Source organism: Rhinopithecus roxellana, chromosome 11, assembly GCF_007565055.1.
Source record: "Rhinopithecus roxellana isolate Shanxi Qingling chromosome 11, ASM756505v1, whole genome shotgun sequence".
NCBI lineage: Eukaryota > Metazoa > Chordata > Mammalia > Primates > Cercopithecidae > Rhinopithecus > Rhinopithecus roxellana.
The window spans coordinates 42787855-42809428 of NC_044559.1; the positions used below are offsets into that span (position 1 = coordinate 42787855).

Here is a 21574-nt window from a genome sequence, read left to right on the forward strand (position 1 = left end):
AAAAGAAAAAAAAAAAGAAATACTTTCAGGGATATTTTATCTTTGACTTTTAACATAAACACTAAGCTAATTCAAATAACAGTTCCTCTATGTTATGCTGGCATTGTTCCAAATAACAAATGCGTAAGAGTATGTAGAGAAATCACAAATTTATCAAATTTCAAATTGCCAAATATTACTCTTTAAAATTATTGTGATCTTGCTTCCCAATTACTTCATCATCAAATGCATGCAGAAGGAATTCAGAATTGGCCTTTCAACTGTCTGCCTCTAACTTCATTCATCATCCTTGCTTGGAATACAGTAATTGCTACTACATCATAGTGAGGCACTTGGTGAATCAATGAACAGACTGCAACTACCACAGGATACAGGACTATCAACTAACAGATTCAAACTTGAGACAGACTTCTCAATGAGAATGGAGATACTATCTTATATATGTTATGAACATCCCATAAATAACGGCCCTTCAAGGACTAGCAAAAGGGATATGCAAATCCTGACATTACTATGGTCACAGTTTGTTCCATATACTGTATCACCTTTGTAGTATGATAAAAATGAACAAACAGCATATAAATTAGCCTTCCTTTTGTTACCAACAAAGCTGGTCCTCCAAAAGATGGGGTCTTTCCCTGTTGGGTGTCACAAAGCCGATACATGAAACCAAAAAAGAGTGACAAACAGTGCAGGTTTTATTCAATTGCCACAGAATTGAGAAGCAGGAGCATGGTTCACAAATCAACTTTTCAACTAATGAGGAGTGAGAGGGTTAAAATATAATTTCTCTAATAAACGTGTTTCACATTAAAGCAAAGGGAGGAATATTTATAGATTTTTCAGAAATGGGCAGTGAACTTCCTAAAACCAGAGTGCTGCCTTCCTTTTTGTCCTTTCATGGCTTCTTCTGGTCATTGTCATGGCAATTGTCAACTGTCATGGCGCTGGTGGGAGTGTCATTTAGCACAGAAATAAGATTATAAAAAGGCTGAGGTCTTTTAAAAGTCATTTGGTCAGCTATCGCGGTTGTAACCAGTCTTCTCTGGTCTGGTTACAAAGGGAACTTTTCAACACAGGCACCCTGTTTCTTAAAGATAAGCAGAGTTATTAGGGCAGGGTAAAAATTCAGTTATGTCACGCAGGAATTACATCAGGTAACACTTTTAAAGAAGAAATTTGCCAAAACATTAAATGAGTATGAGATGCCCATTTTCTAAAAAATAAGACATTTGAAGTAAAGATTAGTTGAGAATAAAACAGTTCTACTAACTAAAGACAAGTAGTTCCCAGAGCAGGTGCATTTATTTTTATATGCAAATATATCATACTTCAATGCATATACAATAGTTATAAGATCTGAAACCTAAGCCTATCAGAGAGAATTGCAATCCCTTGACTCATATGTGTTCATCCTTAAATGGAGAGCCTCAGTATTTCATACGATAAACATGCCAGAAAAGGATTCTGGGGAGAAAACCCGTATCAGCTCAAAAGGAGAGGTTTTCTTATACTGTCTGGAGTTACTGAGGTCAAACAAGATGACTGCATCTGTTTTACAGGAAACATCAAATCCAAAGTACTAATCATAACAAGGACTAGGCTGGTTCTGATGTTTACTTTCCTACCTACAGCTACTCTGTAATGAAACAAATAATATTAACAGCCCCAGAGTGAACTAATTTTACACATGCCAAATATCACATCTTATTCATTATCTCAGATAAGCAATACAAAACGTAAACTGGTAATCTGAATTAAAGGCTCCAAGTCTTAAGTATCCAATTCTCCAAGACAATTAGAAAAAGAAAAAATTCAAATACTCTAAGCATTATTTTTCATACTTCTAAGACTGTAAAATATTTGTATAAATAAAAATTATACTTAAACACATATACAATACACTAATGAACTGTATTAGAAATCCTCAAGCATTTTGAACTCTCAACACAAGTACACATACATTCCTGTAAGACTGAAAAATATCGTGAGCAAAAATAATTTGACTGTATCATATTAACTCGATGTACAGTACTGGATTTAAAATAACAAGTGTAGTAAAAATGAAAACTGAGGTCACTTTGTGTAAGACAATGATCCCTCAAAGGACATTAAATACTTGCTTTTTATAAATATTTTTGGGTTTTGGCTTTGTAATAAATATGTAATAAATATCTGCAGTACACTGTTTACGTTGAGAGCTTATCTTTCTCCATTTGAAAGTCTTTCTCCAGAGTCATAATGTCTCAGAGGTATCCCAGTGGGCGGGGAGTTGGGATTTTGCAGCAAATCCATTAACAAAGCAATCTTATCATCAATGTGCTCCTGGAGTTTATATATTCGCTGGTCAATGTAATCCATAAGTTTCTTTTCCATCAGTTCCATATTTTTAGAAAGAATCTTTTCCAAGTAGGAGCAAACAGGTTGCTCTTCCATTCTAAAAACACATTTTAAAAAATATGTAAATTTTCCCTAATATTACAACAAAAACAACCAAGCTTATAAAACGAGCAGCCAACATAAATTGCTGAGAATTGTCTCCACAGCTGTGCTCTGTCTTCTTACAATGCATTTCTAGGTTCTAATATACATCCACAATAGGCAACCACAGCCCTAAATGCCCAACACATTATTAATTCTTTTTTAGTATACAATTGAACAGAAATATAAAAGTGAAAAGGAACCCCCAAAGAGCAAGTCTTTAGAAAGGGTCTTTTTGATTTTGAACTCCAATCAAAACTGATCTTGCCCAATTTTCTTCTAAAGTCAACACGTGTATTTTCTAATACTTCCCCAAGCAACTCTATAAAGTTTTTCTTCCTTCATACAAACGACCTTACTAAACTACTGGAAGGTTATTTTTTAACCTGATATAGAAACACTTGAGAATTTAACTAGAATGGGCAAACTAACAAAATAAATAAAAAGAACATCAATTTTTAACGTTCACCATGAACATTAGAACAGTAAGTTTCAGGGCAGGCACGGTGGCTCACGCCTGTAATCCCAGCACTTTGGGAGGCCGAAGTGAGTGGATCACTTGAGGTCAGGAGTTCGAAACCAGCCTGGCCAACATGGTGAAACTCTGTTCCTTACTAAAACTACAAAAATTAGCTGGGTATGGTGGTGGGCGCCTGTAGTCCCAGCTACCTGAGAGGATCGCTTGAACCCAGGAGACAGAGGCTACAGTGAGCCGAGATTGCGGCATTGCACTCCAGCCTGGGTGATAAAACAAGACTCCGTCTCAAAACAAGAACAGGAACTCTCAGAATGTGGTCCACAGAACCTTGGGGTCTCCATGATTCTTTTGGGAATTCACTGAGGTCACAAGTAGGTTTATACTAAGATATTATTTGACTTTTTCATCCTCATACTCATGAAAGAGGCTATAAAATCTATGTTATTGCTCTGATGACTAACAGAATCTGTAGTTGTGTATTCTTCTCTTTCCTAAAATTTCACAAAGTAGTAGAGATTTAGTGTATAAATATATGCTTTTTCAGAGATTAATCCACTCTGTTCTCAGTATTCCTACTGTGCTCTTACTAGTTATATTTGACTATACATGTATAATTCAATAAATATAAGGCAGCCAAAAGCTATTACGTATAGATTCACGTACATTTAAAATAACACTATTCTCAATAAAATTTTAAAATCTGGCTTTTTTTCATAAAGACTGTTATTTATGTTAATACACAGTGGGTTTATTGTTATTTTTAAACAAATATTTTTATGTAGCCTACATAAGTTTATTGGAGTCCTCAATTATTTTTAAGAGTGTAAAGAACGAAAGTCTGAGAACTACTACTCTAGAATACACCAAAGAGAGTTTTTAGGAAACTCTTTTATTCTGAAATAATTATGGATTCACAGGAAGTTGCAAAGATATTAGTTTCTCAGTGCCCTTTATCCAATCCTCCCAATGGTTGCATCTTACCTACCTATAATCCAATATCAAAACCAGGAAATTGATATTAGTATGTGTGTGTAGTGTTCTATGCCATTTTATCACATGTACACGTTTATTTAACCACCACCATAATCAAGAGGCAGAACCATTCTTTACAATGATCTCCTTCCTGCTACCCCTCTTTTGTTGTATCTACTTCCCTAAAGTCTTCTTTCCCTAATACCTACCTGGTAACCATCAACATGTTGTTCATCTCCACAATTTTATTATTTTGAAAATGTTATATAAGTGAGATCATACAGTATGTGACCTTTTGTGATTCTCTTGTCACTCAGCAAAATGCCTTTGAGAGATGTCCAAGTTGTTTTTTACCGCTCATCAGCATTGCATGATATGGATGTACCACAGTTTAACCATTCACCTATTGCTAAGACATTTTAGTTGGGACTTTTGGGATATTACAAAGAAAGCGTCTACTAACAACTGTGTACAAGTTTCTGTGTAGACCTGAGCTTTCATTTCTCTGGGATGTCCAGGAGTATAACTGCTGGGTTGTATGGTGACTGTATGTTTGGTTTTTAAGATATTGCCAAAATAATGTTTAGAGTTACTGTACCATTTTATATTCCTACCAACAATGTATGAGAGATCCAGTTCCCACACAACTTTGTCAGCATTTGGTATTGTTACCATTTTTAAAATTTAGTCATCCAAATATGTAGTGATATCTTGTGGTTTTAATACGCATTTCCCTAACAGTCATGAAATCAGTGTTGATCAACTTTCCATGTGCTTATTTGCTACTTGTATATCCTGTCTGTTGAAATGACTATTACTTTGCCCATGGTTGAATTGGATTATTAGGTTTTATTTTTATTTATTTTCTTTTAACATACAGTTTTGAGAGTTCTTTATGTACTTCAGATACAGGTCATTTGCTGGATTTGTACTTCGCAAAGAATTTCTCACAGTTTGTATTTCAATTTCCTTAACAGGGTCTTTCACAGACAAAAGTTTTACATTTTGATGGGGCCCAATGTATCAGTTTTTTATTTTATGGATCATGCTTTTGATGTCATATTTGATAACTCATTTACTAGTCCTGGGTTCCTAGAGTTTCTCCCATAGAAAAGCTTTATAGTTTTATATTTTACATTTTAGTCTATAAGTAATTTTGTGTTAATTTTTGCATAAAGTATAAGGTTGAGGCCACAATTCTTTTTTTGCCTGTGGATATCCAACTGCTCCAGCACATGTTAAAAAGACAATTCTACCTCTATTGAATTATTTTTGCATTGTCAAACATCAGTTGGTGTACTTGTGTGGAGTTATTTCTGTGCTATCCATCTATAAGTCTATCCCTCTGACAATAACAGTCTTGAATACTGTGGCTATATGTCTTGAAATCAAGTAGTGATTTCTCTTATACTTTTTCAAAAATTTTTACAGTTCCTTTATCTTTCCATTTAAAAAAATTTCCCATTTCTAAATTTTAGAATCATTCATAAAAAATCATGCTCAATTTTTCATAGGAATTGCATTAAATTTATATATCAACTAGGAGAGAATTGACGTTTTTACTATGTTGTATCTTCAAATCCATGAATATGGTATGTCTCTTCAGTTGTTAGGGCTTTTCTTTCCTTCGTCAGTATTTTATACTTTTCAGTTCACATATCCTGTATATATTTTGTTAGGTTTATAAATTTTTTCATATACTGTATAAGTACTTTTTATAGATTTACATATTTACATATATTTACACGTATTTTTGTGTATTTTAATTTTGGGGGGCACTCTAGTTTGGTGTCAGGCTAATACTGACTTCACAGAATGAGCTGGAACGTCTTCCCTCCTCTTCTAGTTTTTGAAAGCACGCAAAATTGATGTTCTTTAAATATTCAGTGGAAACTTCCAGTATAGCCATCTGGGCCTGGATATTTCTTTTTCATGAGCTTTCCAATCATTAATTAAATATTTTTAGTGGTTATAGTACTATTCTATTACTTATTTCATGTTGGCTGAGTTTGGTTGGTAGTTTGTAGTTTTGGGGAAATTAATCCATTTCTCCTAAGTTGTCAAATTTATGAGCATAAATTTGTTTGTAATATTCCCTTCCTTGTTATCTTTTAATGGCCTTAGGATCAGTAGTGACATCTCATTACATTCCGGATACTGATGATTGCATCTTCTCTCTTTTTATCTGTTGATAGTCTTGTTAGAAGTTTATCAATTTTACTGAAATTTTCAAAGAACTGGCTTCTGGCTTCACTGACTTTGTTTGCTTGTTTTCAGTTACACTGATTTCTGTTCTTTATTATTTCCTTCTTTCTGCTTGCTTTTAGTTCAGTTTGCTTGGCTTTAAAATTGTAAATTCAATTTAATGGTCATCGGACTATTCAGATTATTTTATTTTGGTTGAATTGTAGTTTTATGCTACTGATTTGAGAACAATCATCTTTTCTAAGGTAATCATTTAGTGCTATAAATATCCTTATCAACACTTCTTTAACTGCATCCCACAAATTTTGATGTGTTGTATTTTCATTCATTTCTGTGTAATACGTTTAATTTCTGTCAAAACTTTTTCTTGAACCATAAATTTAAGAATACTGTGTAATTCCCCAAAATCTGGAAATTTTGTTGTCTTTTATTGATTTCTAGTAAGATTCATTTATGGTCAGAAAGCATACATTGTATTATTTCAATCCTCTTGAATTTGGTCACATTTGCTTTGTGACTCAAGATATAATCTATCTTTGCAAATCTTCCATAGATGCTTGAAAAAAGTGTATATTCTCCTATTGTTCACAGAGTTCTCTATAAATATCAACTCAATCCTGCTGGTTGTTGGTGGTGTTTAGTTACAAAATAATCCAACTGCCTCATTTTCAAAGAAAATCTCTTATGCTAAAGAATATTAAACAGTGTGGCAACATGTTTAAGCCAAAACCACACCTAGAGTCCTGAATTCTAGTCTAGAACACCATTTTGACACACTATATATTAAGCAATTAGGAACATACTAAATACTTAGCTACCTCTTAATCAAATATGTACTGCCAAAATAAGGGATTAAGAGACTGGGGATAATAGCCTGTAAACTACAAATTATTATTATCCTAATATAGTTTTTTAATAATTCAGGTATTTGCCTAGACCAAACATAATCTTCAAGGAAAATGTCACAGTGACATGCTTAACATACCCAGGCACAAAATAGTACAAATATATAAAAACAACATAAAGATTATGATTCCCACAGCTCCTTTCCATTCATGCAAATCACTTTTCTATTCCAACTGTGAACTAATACTTGTGACCCTTCCACAAAATGCCTGAGAAGTGTGCAAAACCTCCAGTTATAGGGACTTCTTTCAAAGTAATCCGTTAGTTATCCCCTTTAAGTGTATTAATGGTAAAATGTAAAACTTGCTAAAATTTTCTCTGGAAACGCATTTTAGGAGTACTCATTGAGACAAATCTGTTTCCTTTTATCTGATTTTTCCACCTACCAAATCAAAACTTCCTATGTCTTAAAATAATACTTACCCAACACCAAGAATGCGTTCGCCATGCTTGGTGATGTTTTCCTGACACTCGGTCTTATTTCCCACACGGAGATGATTAACTTGACTACATAAATTCTGGAGAAAAGGCAGCAACTCAGAGTTAGATATATTTGAGTTGTCACTTGCTTTCTTTGGTAAGAAAGAGGACGTTGCATTTTTAAGATCATTTTCAAGAAGCGAATGGTTTTGAGGCACAATTTTACACTCATCAAGCTTGGTAGAATTCTCTCCACCAGGTAGTTGTGTACTTTTATCAATGTAAGTTTGTAAGTTTTCAGTCACATTCCCAGATGTCAATCCAGTTCTAAAAGGAAAAGGTGTGGAGAATGACTTGTCTAAGGCTCCTAAGGTAGATGAGGATTGTAGTCCAATCATATGCTTGTATCCAGAATTGCCCAACACCAACTGAAGCTGCTCTCCAACGGGAATACAATTCTAAACAAAGTAAACAAGTAAATGTTAATATTAATAATACTGACAGCTACCTTTTGGAGTAATTACTATGAGTTGGGCACTGTGTATTGTTTCATTTGATCCTCAAAACATCCTTATAAAGTAGGCCACTACTACTATCCCAATATTAAGCTGAGGAGACCAAGGCTAAAGGTACGTAGCCAAGGTAATCAGCCAGTAAGTGGCAGAATTGGGACATGAATGCAAGCCACTTGACTCCACAGTCATGACTTTCAATTACTTCATTGTAGTTTTTCCCAAAATAAAATATTAAATAAATACTAGCATGAATAGTCAAACTGCACTGACACTAATGTTTCCACTACAAATGTCTCTTTATGATAATAAAATGTACTACTCTCAACTGAGTCACAAGAACTGTAAGTTTCTTAAAATTCAATTATATCATTCCCAACTGTCAAAATATGGTAAGTCACTCACTTTTATCCAGTAGAATCTTTTGCAATGAATTTTTCCTGGAAACTACACAGATAGTTACGCTATTTAAAGTTAGATGCTCTATGGATACATTTGTGACATTTTCAATGACTGAAATTAGCTACTTCTGGCTGGGTTTGCTTTAAGAATTCCCAGGATAATGAGAGTTGTTTTGCAGCCTCAATTCAACTGCTTATGTAGTATTATTTCCTGAGAAGATTCTGGCTTACCTTGAAGGGATGATTACAATATCTCCCTTTTATGCTCTTTAATTTTTCCATTAGATAAAAGAAAATACCTCTAGCCTAAGTGTTAAGGCATATGGCTGTACTCTAAATTCAAAACATAAAAGTCTACTACAGATTCTTATCAGGGGATATCATCCCACACTTATTGCTGTTCAACAGCTGGTGGAACAGACTGAAAAAGCAATATGTAAATTAGCTGAAGAAACTCAGCTCATATACTTACAGATATTCTAAAAAGTTATTACTAAACTAAGCCAGAACAACATTCATTTATTCAACAGATATTTACCAGGAATCTACTCTGTGCTAGGTGTTGTTTCAAGCACTGGAAATAAAGCAGTGAACAAAATAAATTAAAATCCCTGACCTCACAGAGCCTGTATGACAGGGGAGCAAGGAGACACAAACTACAAAAGAAAAGAAGGAAAAAGGGGAAATAAAAGAAAAGAGAGAAAGTAAGAGAAAGAGAAAAGAAGTGAAGAAGGAAGAAAGAAGAGAAAAAAATAAAGAAAAGAAAAGAAAGAAAAAATGTATCATGAAATGGAGATGGTGATAAATACTTTAGAGAAAAACAACTTGGAAAGGAGAATAATAAGGGCCAGGGAAGCTAGGGGAAGATTTGTAATGTCATGTCCCCATCTAACTTTTTACCAAACTGCACTTTGGAAAAGTGCTCTTTATAGAGAAATGTTAACCTATTGTAAGTTTATCTTGTTTTATAAAATGCAAGTTTTGAATAAACCTGAATATTTAAATATTCCTGGAATAAGATGAATTAAGTAAAATTACAAAATGTTAACATTGGACATCTCCCCATAAGCTCAAAGGAAGTTATTCAGTTATAACAGGAAAGTCCATTTATTTCTCTATGACATTTCAAAACAAACTGTACAGTGGAATACTACATTAAAAGTAATATTTACACTACAGTCAATATCAAAATTACGGGTGAACATTAAGGAGGCAGAACATTTAAACAGAAAAATCTACATGTAAAGGTATTTGCTATGTAAATTTTTCCTTTCTGACATATAATATTCTGTTTATAAAAATTCACTGATTATGAGAATTAGTCATTGGTTAAGAATGTAAAATAGTACAGTAGTGATGAAAAACAGTATGGAGGCTCCTCAAAAAATTAAAAATAGAACTACTATATGATCTAACAATCCCACTTCTGGGCGTATATCCAAAAGAACTGAAATTGGGATCTCAAAAAGATTATCTGCACTCCCATGTTCACTGCAGCAGTACTCACAACCGCCAAGATACAGAAACAACCTAAATGTTCACTGACTGATGTATTGATAAAGAAAATGAAATATCATTGAATGAGTATCATACAATGAAATACCATTCAGCCTTTGAGAAGAAGGCTATTTTGTCATGTGACAATATGATCAATCTGGAAGACATGCTAAGTGAAATTAGCCAGGCACAGAAGAATAAATAATGGATGATTCCACTAACGTCACGTATCTAAATTAAATTCAGAAACAGAGAGTAGAATGGTGGTTGCTAGGAGATGGGGGGAAGAAGAAATGAGGAATTGCTATTCAATGAGTATAAAGTTACAGCTTTACAAGATGAATCTGTTTTACAGACCTTCTGTACAACAGGGTCTATAGTTAACAACACCATATTGTACATTTAAAAATTTGTTAAGAGGGTAGATCTCACATTAAGTATTCTTACCACAATTTTAAAAAGGTCATATTTTCTGAGATGAGAGCTCTTTAGACGATCTTTTCTCTTTAGATTAAATATCAAGAAATTCAGATATGTCTACATGCCACCATAGGAAATGAAGAATTCTCAGGTGGCCGTGTTGGTTAAAATTCATAGTGAAGAAAAATTACTTATAAATAAAACTATAAAAATTTAAAGACATGGCCAAAATAAAAATATATCTAGTTTCATTTTTTCCTAAAGTCAAGATTTTAAAATAGAGAAATCAGACAGTAAACTAACATTCTCCAATTGTTTCCAAAATTTGTTCACAAACAATTGCTTCCGTTTTAAAATCTTCCATTAAAAGAGTTATTATCAAACTACAATGTACATAAAACTCACTTAGACATGACTGTTTAAAACACTGATTCCTGGACCCCACCCTCTGGGAATGAGTAGTGAGGGCCAGGAATCTGCATTTTGAAGACCTTCCAAAGGATTCTGACACAGGTGTTCAATGACGGACTGTACTTGAAAAAACACATTGCCCTAAATAAATTCTTAATAAAGCTCAAATCTCACAAGCTTGTCAAAGTCTTTATTTATCTTCAATATTCCTTTATACAAGTATCTTCTAATTTCCTCTTTATCTCTAAACTTGAAAAAAAAAACCCATGTGCACTTAGTAACTCCACATCCCAAATACCCAGTTACTACCTAAATACCCAGTTACTACCTAATCCCTCACAACTTGGTTTATGTCTCGTCACTATTCAAACTTACTCCCTGAGGATCTCCAAGAAACAGTTGATCAATTCAATAGGTGTGTGTGCATATACACACATATATACATGTATATATACACATATATACACACATACACACACGCACACACATATATGTATGTATGTGTCACACTACAAAGTTTTGATCAACAATGGACCCACATATGACAGTGGTCCCATAAGATTATAATGGAGCTAAAAAATTCCAATCGCCAAGCGGCATCACAGTGACACATTACTCACAATGTTGGTGTAAACCAACCTATTGCACTGCCAGTCATATAAAAGCATAGCATGCTTTGAGAGGCTGAGACGGGTGGATCACGAGGTCAGGAGATCAAGACCATCCTGGCTAACATGGTGAAACCCCATCTCTACTAAAAAAAAAATACAAAAAAACTAGCCGGGCGAGGTGGCGGGCGCCTGTAGTTCCAGCTATTCAGGAGGCTGAGGCAGGAGAATGGCATAAACCTGGGAGGCGGAACTTGCAGTGAGCCGAGATTGTGCCACTGCAGTCCAGCCTGGGCAACAGAGCGAGACTCCGTCTCAAAAAAAAAAAAAAAAAGCATAGCATGTACAATTATGTACACCATATACTACACAGTAATAATAATAATAATCAGTGACTATGTTGCTGGTTTATGTATTTACGATACCATATTTTTAGTCTTAAAGTATATTCCTTCTGCTTATATATTTTAAAAGTTAACTGTAAAACTACCTCAGGCAGGTCCTCTGGGAGGTCTTCCAGAAGAAGACATTGTTATTATACAATATGACAGCTCCATGGGTATTACTGTCCCTGAAGATCTTCCAGTGGGGCAAGATATGGAGGTGAAAGACAGTGATACTTATGATCCTGACCCTCTGTAGGCCTAGGCTAATGTGAATGTTTGTGTCTTTGTTTTAAGCAAAAAAGTTTAAAAATTAAAAAAAAAATACAAAAAAAGCTTAATAGAAAAAGGATATAAAGAAACCAAATATATGTTTACAGCTATATAACGAGTTTGTGTTTTAAGCTAAGTGTACTACAAAAGACTCAAAAAGTTTTTTAAAATTTAAGTGTACAGTACAAAGTTAAAAAGTTACAATAGGCTGGGCATGGTGGCTTACGCCTGTAATCCCACCCAGCACTTTGGGAGGCTGAGGCCGGTGGATCACCTGAGAACCTGGAGTTCAAGACCAGCCTGGCCAACATGGCAAAACACCATCTCTACTAAAAATAAAAAATTAGTTCGGTGTGGCGGCATGTGCCTGCAATCCAGCCGCTAGGGAGGCTGAGGGAGGAGAATCGCTTGAACCCAGGAGGAAGAGGTTGCTGTGAGCCAAGATCATGCCACTGCATTCCAGCCTGGGCGACAGAAGAAGACTGTCTCCAAAAAAAAAAAAAAAAAATTACAATAAGCTAAGGTTAATTTATTATTGAAAAATAAAAAATGCTTTAAAAAATTTAGCATAGCCTAAATGTACAGTGTTTATAAAGTCTACAGCAGTGTACAGTAATGTTCTAGGCCTTCATATTCAGTCACTGACTTACCTAGAGTAACTTCTAGTCCTACAAGATTAGTTCATGGTAAGTGCCCTACACAGGCGTGCCATGTTTCATCTTGTATACTATATTTTTACTGTACCTTTTCTATGTTTAGATACACAAATCCTTACCATTATAACTGCCTAGAGTATTCTGTAAAGTAACATGCTATACAGGTTTGTAACCTAGGTAGATAGTAGGCTATATGATCTAGGATTCTGCAAGTACATGATGGTTTCACAACCGTGAAATCCCCTAATCACCTATGTTCTCAGAACATATCCCCACTGTGAAGTGACCCATGACTGTGTATATATACTTGGAGCCATAAACAAGACAGATAAGTCTTGTTTGTATGACGCTTATCTTTTAGGGAGATAAACATGCAACCAATACAAAAACAACAACAAAGTGGTCAAAAGGGCACTGATGAAACTGATAAGGATTTGGAGGTACATGTTACTTTACACTGGTTGGCTAAGAAAGTTGTCATTAAGGATGTAACATTAAAATGAGATCTGAATAAGAAAAATGCAGATACAGAAGTATCACAGAGAGGGGGTTCTGGCCACAGAGAACAGTTATGAGTGCAAAGGTCTGGAGGTGGGAACATATTTAGATATTTATGGAATACAAACATCAGAATGTCTGGAGCAAGCTGCCCAAGGAAACATGGCAGGAGATGAGGTTGAGAAGGCGAGCAGGGCCTACATTTTAGAGATCAAGGTAAGGAATCAGGATTAATTCTAAGTACAAAGGGAGGCAAGCAGTCAGGGGGCTTTGCACAGAAGAAGGATGAGATCCAATTACCCTTTGAGGTCATTCTCGGTACATTGTGGAGAATGGATTGTAGCAGGGCAGGAGGGCCAGTTAGGATTCTCCTGAGGTATCCAGGTGAGAACATGGTGTGGGAGGAAGAAAAGTACACATTTCCATCTTTTTTGAAATTCTTCTTTCTGTGCTTTCCATCATCTTCAGCTCCCCTGGTTCTCTTAACTCAGCCCATATTATAACACTGGGACTACATTAGTATTTGTGAACCACACAAAATCTACAAGGAGTTCTTGCATTATTTAAAATTTTCACATCAATTCTGTGATCCTTACAGTGTTACCATTTAGATTTTGTATATGAGGAATTCATATTGAAAAAAATATGAATCAACTTGCCATAGGATGCAGAACTAAGAAGAGGTAGGACAAGAGCTTGAAGTCACTTTCCCTAACATCAAATTCTTTCTCTTGCTACTCTTCACACTGCTGCCTTCTACGTTTCTGGTTACCTTTCTCCTCTCCCTGTATCTTTACAAATGCAGCTACTCTCTAACGGTCTTTCTTCCTTGCTTTAGTCCCTCCCTTCACCACAGTACCTGTTAGCTACTGTGGGAACACCCCTAAACTTCCCTTCCAGTCACTGAAGGTTCATTCCATTTCTCCTAATCCTCTGTTTCCAGATGTTTGCAACATACTTTCAGGGAATGTCTTATTCACAGCTAAAACTCAATGTTCCCAAAATTAAATTCCTTTTTCCTCCAAGCATCCTCCTCCTTTGGGCTGCATTTATATTATTAGCATCACCATCTTCAGAGCCTCGATTTCATGTTTAACTTGTTTTTTCTATCATAATACCAATATTAAGTTAGCTGTCAAGTCCCAATGGCTCCATCATTTTAGCATCTCACAATCCAGCATTATGTTACTATGTTCAATCTTAGACCTCATTCACTCTTATCTGGATGAGGTGAATAATATGCAGCTCGTCTTCTCCTTGCAGTCTCACTTTCTTCAGATTCACCTTACACATGACAGTGGCTTAACATTTCTTGAAACATAAGTCAAAAACATCTACAAATTTAAAGTAGGATCCAAAGCTCTTTATGATCTAGCTGAAATCTACTTTAAACTTCCCCTATTACTGTTTTGCTTCAGAGAAATGAACTACTATTCATTTCTCAGCTATATCAATTTCTTCTAGCATTGAAGATTTTATTCACCTTATTTTTTGTCTGAAATGGCCTTCTTCCTAATTTACTTGCTTAATCCCACCCTTCATTTTAAAGGGCTAGATAAAATACCACTTCCTTTAGTGAGCCTTTCCTTAGTGTTTTCATCATTCCCCACTTACATGCTCCAGAATGTAAAAATTCTTAAAGACTACAAACTAACTGATCATCTTTGCACACTCAAAATTGCTCAAACCAGTGCCTTGTTCACTGCAAGAAAAAAAACTTGCTGAATGAATGAATTCATAAAAAGTTTGAAAATGTGTAGTCAAAACACTTTGTAGAGGGCAAATCTATAAAAATGTTAACTTCTATAAAACTAAAAGATAACAGTTAAATCAGAATAAAAGAAAAATTTTAAGTCACTACATTTCTTTACTAAAAGCAATCGTTTTGAAATTGTTAATGGTATCTGGAAAGAAATCCATTTCTACTTACCCGCTGCTGAAATCTAACCATATCCATCAACTGCTGAGCTCCAGGAGATAACTTTGACCCCATGGATTCCATTATGGTTTGGACCTTGTCAAGGTCTATCCTTGATCCTAGAGCAGGAAAGCTTGTTGAAGAATTTGCCAAAACTGATCTCATGTGTACCACAACTTTACTGATGAACACACACTGCCTTTCGCCAAAGGAGAGCAACTATTATAAAACAAAAGTTCCAGAAAATAATAATATTAAAAACAATCATCATTTAAGGTCACTTCTTGGTATCACCTGAACAAGAGTGAAGCATTCAAGAATCTAAAAACTACTCAAGTATATTTTAAACTTTTCTCTAGAACAGCAATAGTCAGGAAAAATTTCAATTTATCATGAGGCTCAGATGAATTATTTAAATAAAAGAGTCCTTTCAAAAATTAAGACTTCATGTACAATACAAATGAGGTCATTAAATAAATGTTTACCTATTTAAAGAACTAAAAATAAACTACAATAGTTCCTCTTTATCTGTGGATAATGTGTTCTAAGACATCCAGTGGCTCCCTGAAACTACATATAGTACCAACCTCTATATTTTTTCCTATACATACATATCTATGATAAAGTTTAATTTATAAATTAGGTATAGTGTTGAATAATAAAATAGAATAATTTTGACAATATAATAAAAGTTATGTATATGTTACCGCCCATTAGCCACTTATAGCCAAATGTATCATCAGAAGGTCAATAGTAGCCTAGTGCTATATTACAATGCCTATGTCATTCACCTCACTTCATCTTATTACCCTTCCTGTAATGATGTGACATGATAAAATGCCTACGTAATGAGATGAAGTGAGGTGAATGACACAGGCATTGTAATACAGCACTAGGCTACTACTGACCTTCTGATGATACATTTGGCTGTAAGTGGCTAATGGGCAGTAACATATACAGTAGGGATACACTAGACAAAAGGATGATTCAATGTTCCAGACAGGACTGAGCAGGATGGCAGGAGATTCCATAATACTACTCTGAATGAAGCACAATTTAAAACTTATGAATTGTTTATTTCTGAAATTTTCCATTTAGTATGTTTGGACCTCGGCTGACTGTGGGTAATGGAAACCGGGGAAAGTAAAACTGCAGATAAAGGGGAACTACTATATACCTACCAATCTGAGACCTTAACATACCACAACTTGCTACTTAACAAAAAATAAGGCTGGCCAGATGCCCATGCAAAATGTTTACTGAAATAATAAGTAAAATTCAATCCTTTCAAATTCAGAACTATAAGAGAATATCAGAACGATGTAACATAGCTTGCTGGATTACACATAGACATGACGACTTCAAGGGTGATCTTCTAACTTGTTAAAGGACACTCAATTAGTAAAGGACCAGCCTGAAACCTAGCTCTTCTGGCTTCTATCCCTGTAGTTTATCCAACATTTTATTCTGTCCATATTTCTGAAACAAGAGACATTTCATGTGTGGTACAGACAACAGAGTAGCAAAATTGAAAGGGAACGGGCTTTAGAATCAGACAAACCTGAGTTTAAATTATGACTCTGGTACTTACAACCTGTGTGACCCTGGGGAAATGCTAAATCTGAGTCAGGATTAAAATGAGAGAAGACAGTAGCAATGATTTCATATAGTTGTTGTGAGGATTACATGTCAAAATTTCCAGTAGCGACCACTAAGTGCTCAAAAACTTGTAAGTGCTCAAAAACCTTGCGTCAGAACAAGCTTTCCTATCAATCCTAGAGTTTCCCTGAAATAACCCTTTGTATTCCCATGTACTTTCATAGAAGAGTTAAAAAAAAAAAACCATTCACCTTCAGAGACACACACAGGTTCATATATCAAACAAGGACATAGGTGAATACAGACTCATGATCCAAGAACTCTTGAGTGTTGAACCAAAGACGTGACTGTCTTCAACATTTTAAGGAAACACCCTATTAACCTCCTACCTCTCAACCTCTCTATAATTCCCCTTTCTCTTCTTAACCCCATAGCCTTTTTCAGCATTAAATATAATACTTATTTTACTCATTGAGTCTCCTTATTGTCTGTCTGTCCACTAGAACACAAGCAACATAAGGGCAGACATTTCAGTTTATTTACTTACTGCTAATTCCTAAATGACTGGTATAGTACCTGACATTAAGAGGCACTCAAATCTTTGTTGAATGAATACATCACTTTGTTCGAATGGTTTTAGAAGCTATTTAATATATACTATCCAAAACAACATCTTGGGATAATCAGTTCTGTGAGTTTGCTATCTGCCTGTGAAAATCACTTATTTTTTCTTATTGTAAAAATAAGTTTCAATCTTCTATAAGTAATGATAGTAAGTACAGAATTTTAGAGATAAAAAAAATCCAAGAATTTTCTTCAGCTAATTTTACCCCTGAGATAGGTCCAAAATTTGCCCAAGACTAATTCACTAGTCAGCGACAGAACTGAATTAACACTCAGGGCTGAGGACTTCCAACTCATTAGCTTATCCCTAGACTCTGAAGACACAACTAACAGTCATATTTTCATGCTGAAGACAACAGTCCAATCCCTTTAACTTATTGGTTCTCTTGCTTGAAACTTCTCTAATTTCGTTTTTTTATAAATGGGGCCAAAACTGCTTATGGGTTTTTGCCGCCAGAGTTTATACAGAGTTTTTAAAAATGTTTTTTGCTCAATTTCCCAACACTTCAAAATACACAGCACTACTGTATTAACAATACATTACCCAAAGTTAATAAATGGTCAAATTCTATTTTTATTATTTTTTTAGTGAGATGGGGTTTCACTCTGTTGCCCAGGTTGGTCTTGAACTCCTGGGCTTGAGCAATCCTCCCACTTCAGCCTCCTGAGTAACTGGGATTATAAAAATGTACCACTGCACGTGGCTCATAGTTAAATTTTAAGAGAAAAAGTCTACTCCCTGGTCACCAGGTGAAAAACTAAAAAAAAAAAAATTTTTAATACAATGTTAAAAAGGGCTGACAATTTTTTAGAAAAGTAATTTCTTTTTATATGTTTACTAAGTATTTCTGAGCCTCATCTCTACTAAAAATTAAAAAACACCAGGCATCGTGGTGCATGCCTGTAGTCCCAGCTACTCAGGAGGCTGAGGTGGGAAGTTAGCTTGAGCCGGGAGATGAGGTTGCAGTGAGCCATGATTGTCCCGCTGCACTCCAGCCTGGACAACAGAGCAAGATACTATCTTGAAAAGAAAAAAAAAAAAACAAGCAAGCAAGTTGGACTAATTGTATTACTAATCCAAAAGAAAACAAGCATACACAGAGTACAAAAACAACTTAGTTGTCAAATTAGTTAACAACTGACAACTTACCTTTATTTTACAAGCATGTGTGGAGGACTCCAATTTTAGATATTTTTTGTACAAAATAACCTTTTCATGTTCACTAAAAATAAAAAAAAAATTAATTTTTTTTACTTACATATGTTGTCACTTTTAATATTTACACTTACAAATAAATGTTTCCAGAACAATATTTAAATCCTAAGATTCAGTTTTCCTGGTGAGGCATGAAGAGTTGGGATCCATTACTGAAGCACACTGCCTATGACTACATCTATCACTTACTAGGCTCAATGAGAAAATTACATTATATAACATACGTACAACCATGTAGCCAGACCGTATTTTAAAGCTCAATAAACACAGCAATTGTTTCCAACATGCAGGATACAAAACAGTCATATTTTGGGTTACATTAAAGACAGATTGGGGAAAAATCTTCATAAGAAATCACAAGTTGCGTTACAGGTTAATAAATAGGTTTATGTAGCACAGTCTTAGATCCTTCCACCATTTCTAATGGGCTTCCAAGAAGAAAATGTGTTCAAAGTTCCAGACTGACTACCAAGTTAACTTTTGGAAGACAGACTGCTTTGAGTTTAAGGAGAGAGACACACCTCTCAAAATTTCATTCTAATAAAACTCTTCCACTAACTAGCTATGACCTCCTACCAATTCACCTCCACTTGTTAGTTCTAAACTTCAACATTTAAAAAATAACCAGGCTGATCTACACTGTCTTTAAGATCTCTAAAGTTCTAAACTCCTATGCCTACTGGCACATTTTTATCTTCTCTCCCATAACATATGGCATCAATGTCAGAGAATCAATAATTATTGCAAAAAGTGAGAAAAATCAAAACACTAATTCGGAAGAACACTTTCCCGTGTACAAGCCACACACCTGTCATCCAGGACAGTACAAACATTCTTGCCCCTACTGGTTCCACAGTACTCCTCTCCTAAGTACACTTCCATATTTCTTGCTGAACTTAAAATGCCAATAGAAGCGATTTCTTCACCTCCATCGGGGCCACACCTCAGGTAAAGGAAGCAGGGGTTTTCATCTTGGTTGTTCAGGTTTCTCTTCAAAATCACCAGATCCTGGCTGAGAGGAAAATTGGTGAAAACATCACACAGTATACTTCTCTGAACATGACTCATAACCCACTTGTTAGGTCATGAGGTTGCTTTCCTCTTCCTTTTTTTTTTTTGAGTCGGAGTCTCTCTCTGTCGCCCAGGCTGGAGTGCAGTGGTGCGATCTCTGCTCACTGCAAGCTCCGTCTCCCGGGTTCATGCCATTCTCCTGCCTCAGCCTCTGAAGTAGCTGGGACTATAGGCGCCCACCACCACGCCCGGCTAATTTTTTGTATTTTTAGTAGAGACGGAGTTTCACCGTGTTAGCCAAGATGGTCTCGATCTCCTGACCTCGTGATCCGCCCGCCTCGGCCTCCCAAAGTGCTGGGATTACAGGCGTGAGCCACCGCGCCGGGCAGGGGCTTCTTTCTTCTAACTCACTTCCACTCGCCCTTGAGGTCCAAGCACCTTCCCAAGCATCCAACAAGCGCTCAACACAGAATTCATAAGGAAATGGAGGTGTCACACATCAGGGCTTTCCCTCTCATTTTTTCCTTAATGGTCAACATTGTACTCAATCCCCTGCAACTGACTCTCTGATAATTACATAAATTACTGGACACCTACTGTGTGCACAGGAGTAGGAGCAGGGCACAATAAAAGACAAAACTGCATCTTTTTCGAAATTAAGTCGACGACGGTCGTCTATAGCTAGACTTTTTACACAGCTTGTTTTGATGGAGAGGAGGTGGCTTGTTTGAGGGTAGGTGGGTGGACTGACTTTGACAGCAGCCCTGAGGAGCTGTCACGCCTGTCCGGGACGTTTATGAATTCCGAGTCCGGGTCACCTTCCCCCGCTCACGCCCGGGAGCCTCGGCCCCTTCCCGGCCGGACCCACCCCGGACCACCTCGCAGCTCCCCTCCCCCACTAGAGACCCGGCACCAACTGCTCTCCCGGATCCCGGGCTCAGACCCTCTCGCCTCCCCTCACAGCTCCCAGAGGAGCGCGGCAGTTGCCGAGCGTAGCGACCCCGTCCACGTCGGCTCGGCGCACCCTGGAGCAGGCGGAGCCAGCAGCTCGTCCCAGTCGAAGTCACCGGGGCCGAGACCGGCCCGGGTGAGAAGGAGGTTGTGGGTCAGGGCCCCGCCTGCAACATCCCAAGAAGAGGCCAGCGTGGGGCGGCGGGTGAGGCCCCGGTCCTCGGTCCGTGTCTCCATTCTGCCGCCTTCAGTCACGCCAGCCCAGCCCCGGAACCTCTCTTCCAGTGCTTGAATTTCCGCCGGTACAACGTGAAAGTGGGCGGCAAAGCGACTTCCGGCTCACTCCGCTTCAAGTACCGGCCACTTCTGGCTTTGGTGGGGAGAGCAGGTACCAGAGACACGCAGGCGCATGTGCCTGGTGGACTCAGGCGCGGCGTTCAAAGTGTGCCGGGATGCGGTCGAGAGCGGAGCCTGTTCACTGGCAGACCCTCTCTCTCTCGCTGGAGACTATGCGCAGGCGCGGTGCACTGCGCGCCGGCACTAGGGTGTTTTTGACGTTGACTGTGGAGAAACAGCAGGCGGCGGGGACTGCCGTTGCTGAGCTGGTGTGGAACGTCTGTGGTCAGGTAGGTGTGGTCTCGTCGCTCTATGCGGCGTGTAAGACTGACTTCTGACCTCGTTCTTTCCCGAGGGGACCCCAGGGCCTTTTCTGCCTGCACTCCGTCGGGTCTGCAGCGTTTGTGGCAGCGAGCGCGGTGGACGCGCTGCCAATTCCGGTTATTTTTACTCCGAACTCTCCTAGACTCCCTCACACATATTCTCGCGTTAGAGTGGGGGTTGAAGGGCGTCTGTGATGGGCATTGAGCCACGCTGGCCTTCGCCGGGTGCCCATCTCAGCTGACGCCCCCTGACCCCATGTGTGACCTGCCCCTCGGGCCGCGGGAACCCGGGCAGCCAGGACTGGACGCTCTAGGTGACAGAAATCTGAAATGCAAGAAAGACCCAGGGACCGAAGGCAGGGGCTGTACCATGAGATCACTACTCATGGCACTGGAAACAGCGAGTGGAAATGGGGTCTCAGGACTCTGTTGAAGTAGAATGTGAACTCAAGTCTTGAAGGAGCTTAAGGCTATG

At 37.2% G+C, this 21574-nt stretch overlaps 1 protein-coding gene across 1 annotated transcript; it reads right to left on the reverse strand.

The window, feature by feature from the left end:
• Positions 1 to 1273: 1273 nt before the first annotated feature.
• On the reverse strand, positions 1274 to 20829 carry C11H10orf88 (chromosome 11 C10orf88 homolog). The gene is made up of 6 exons (XM_010357388.2): positions 20514 to 20829; positions 19287 to 19490; positions 18413 to 18485; positions 15052 to 15258; positions 7466 to 7920; positions 1274 to 2437 (listed from the first exon to the last, which is right to left on the reverse strand). Exons 1-6 carry the CDS (start codon positions 20675 to 20677, stop codon positions 2203 to 2205), a joined length of 1338 nt encoding a protein of 445 aa, XP_010355690.1. The 5' UTR covers positions 20678 to 20829; the 3' UTR covers positions 1274 to 2202.
• Between the last annotated feature and the right edge of the window lie 745 nt (positions 20830 to 21574).

Coding starts and splice junctions, on each gene's coding strand:
- C11H10orf88 (XM_010357388.2), bottom strand. CDS start 20,677: ATGGAGACACGGACCGAGGACCGGGGCCTCACCCGCCGCCCCACGCTG. Junction 18,486..19,286: donor TGTACTGTCCTGGATGACAG/GTGTGTGGCTTG, acceptor TTTTATTTTTAG/TGAACATGAAAAGGTTATTT. Junction 2,438..7,465: donor GAACGCATTCTTGGTGTTGG/GTAAGTATTATT, acceptor ATGTGTTTTTAG/AATGGAAGAGCAACCTGTTT.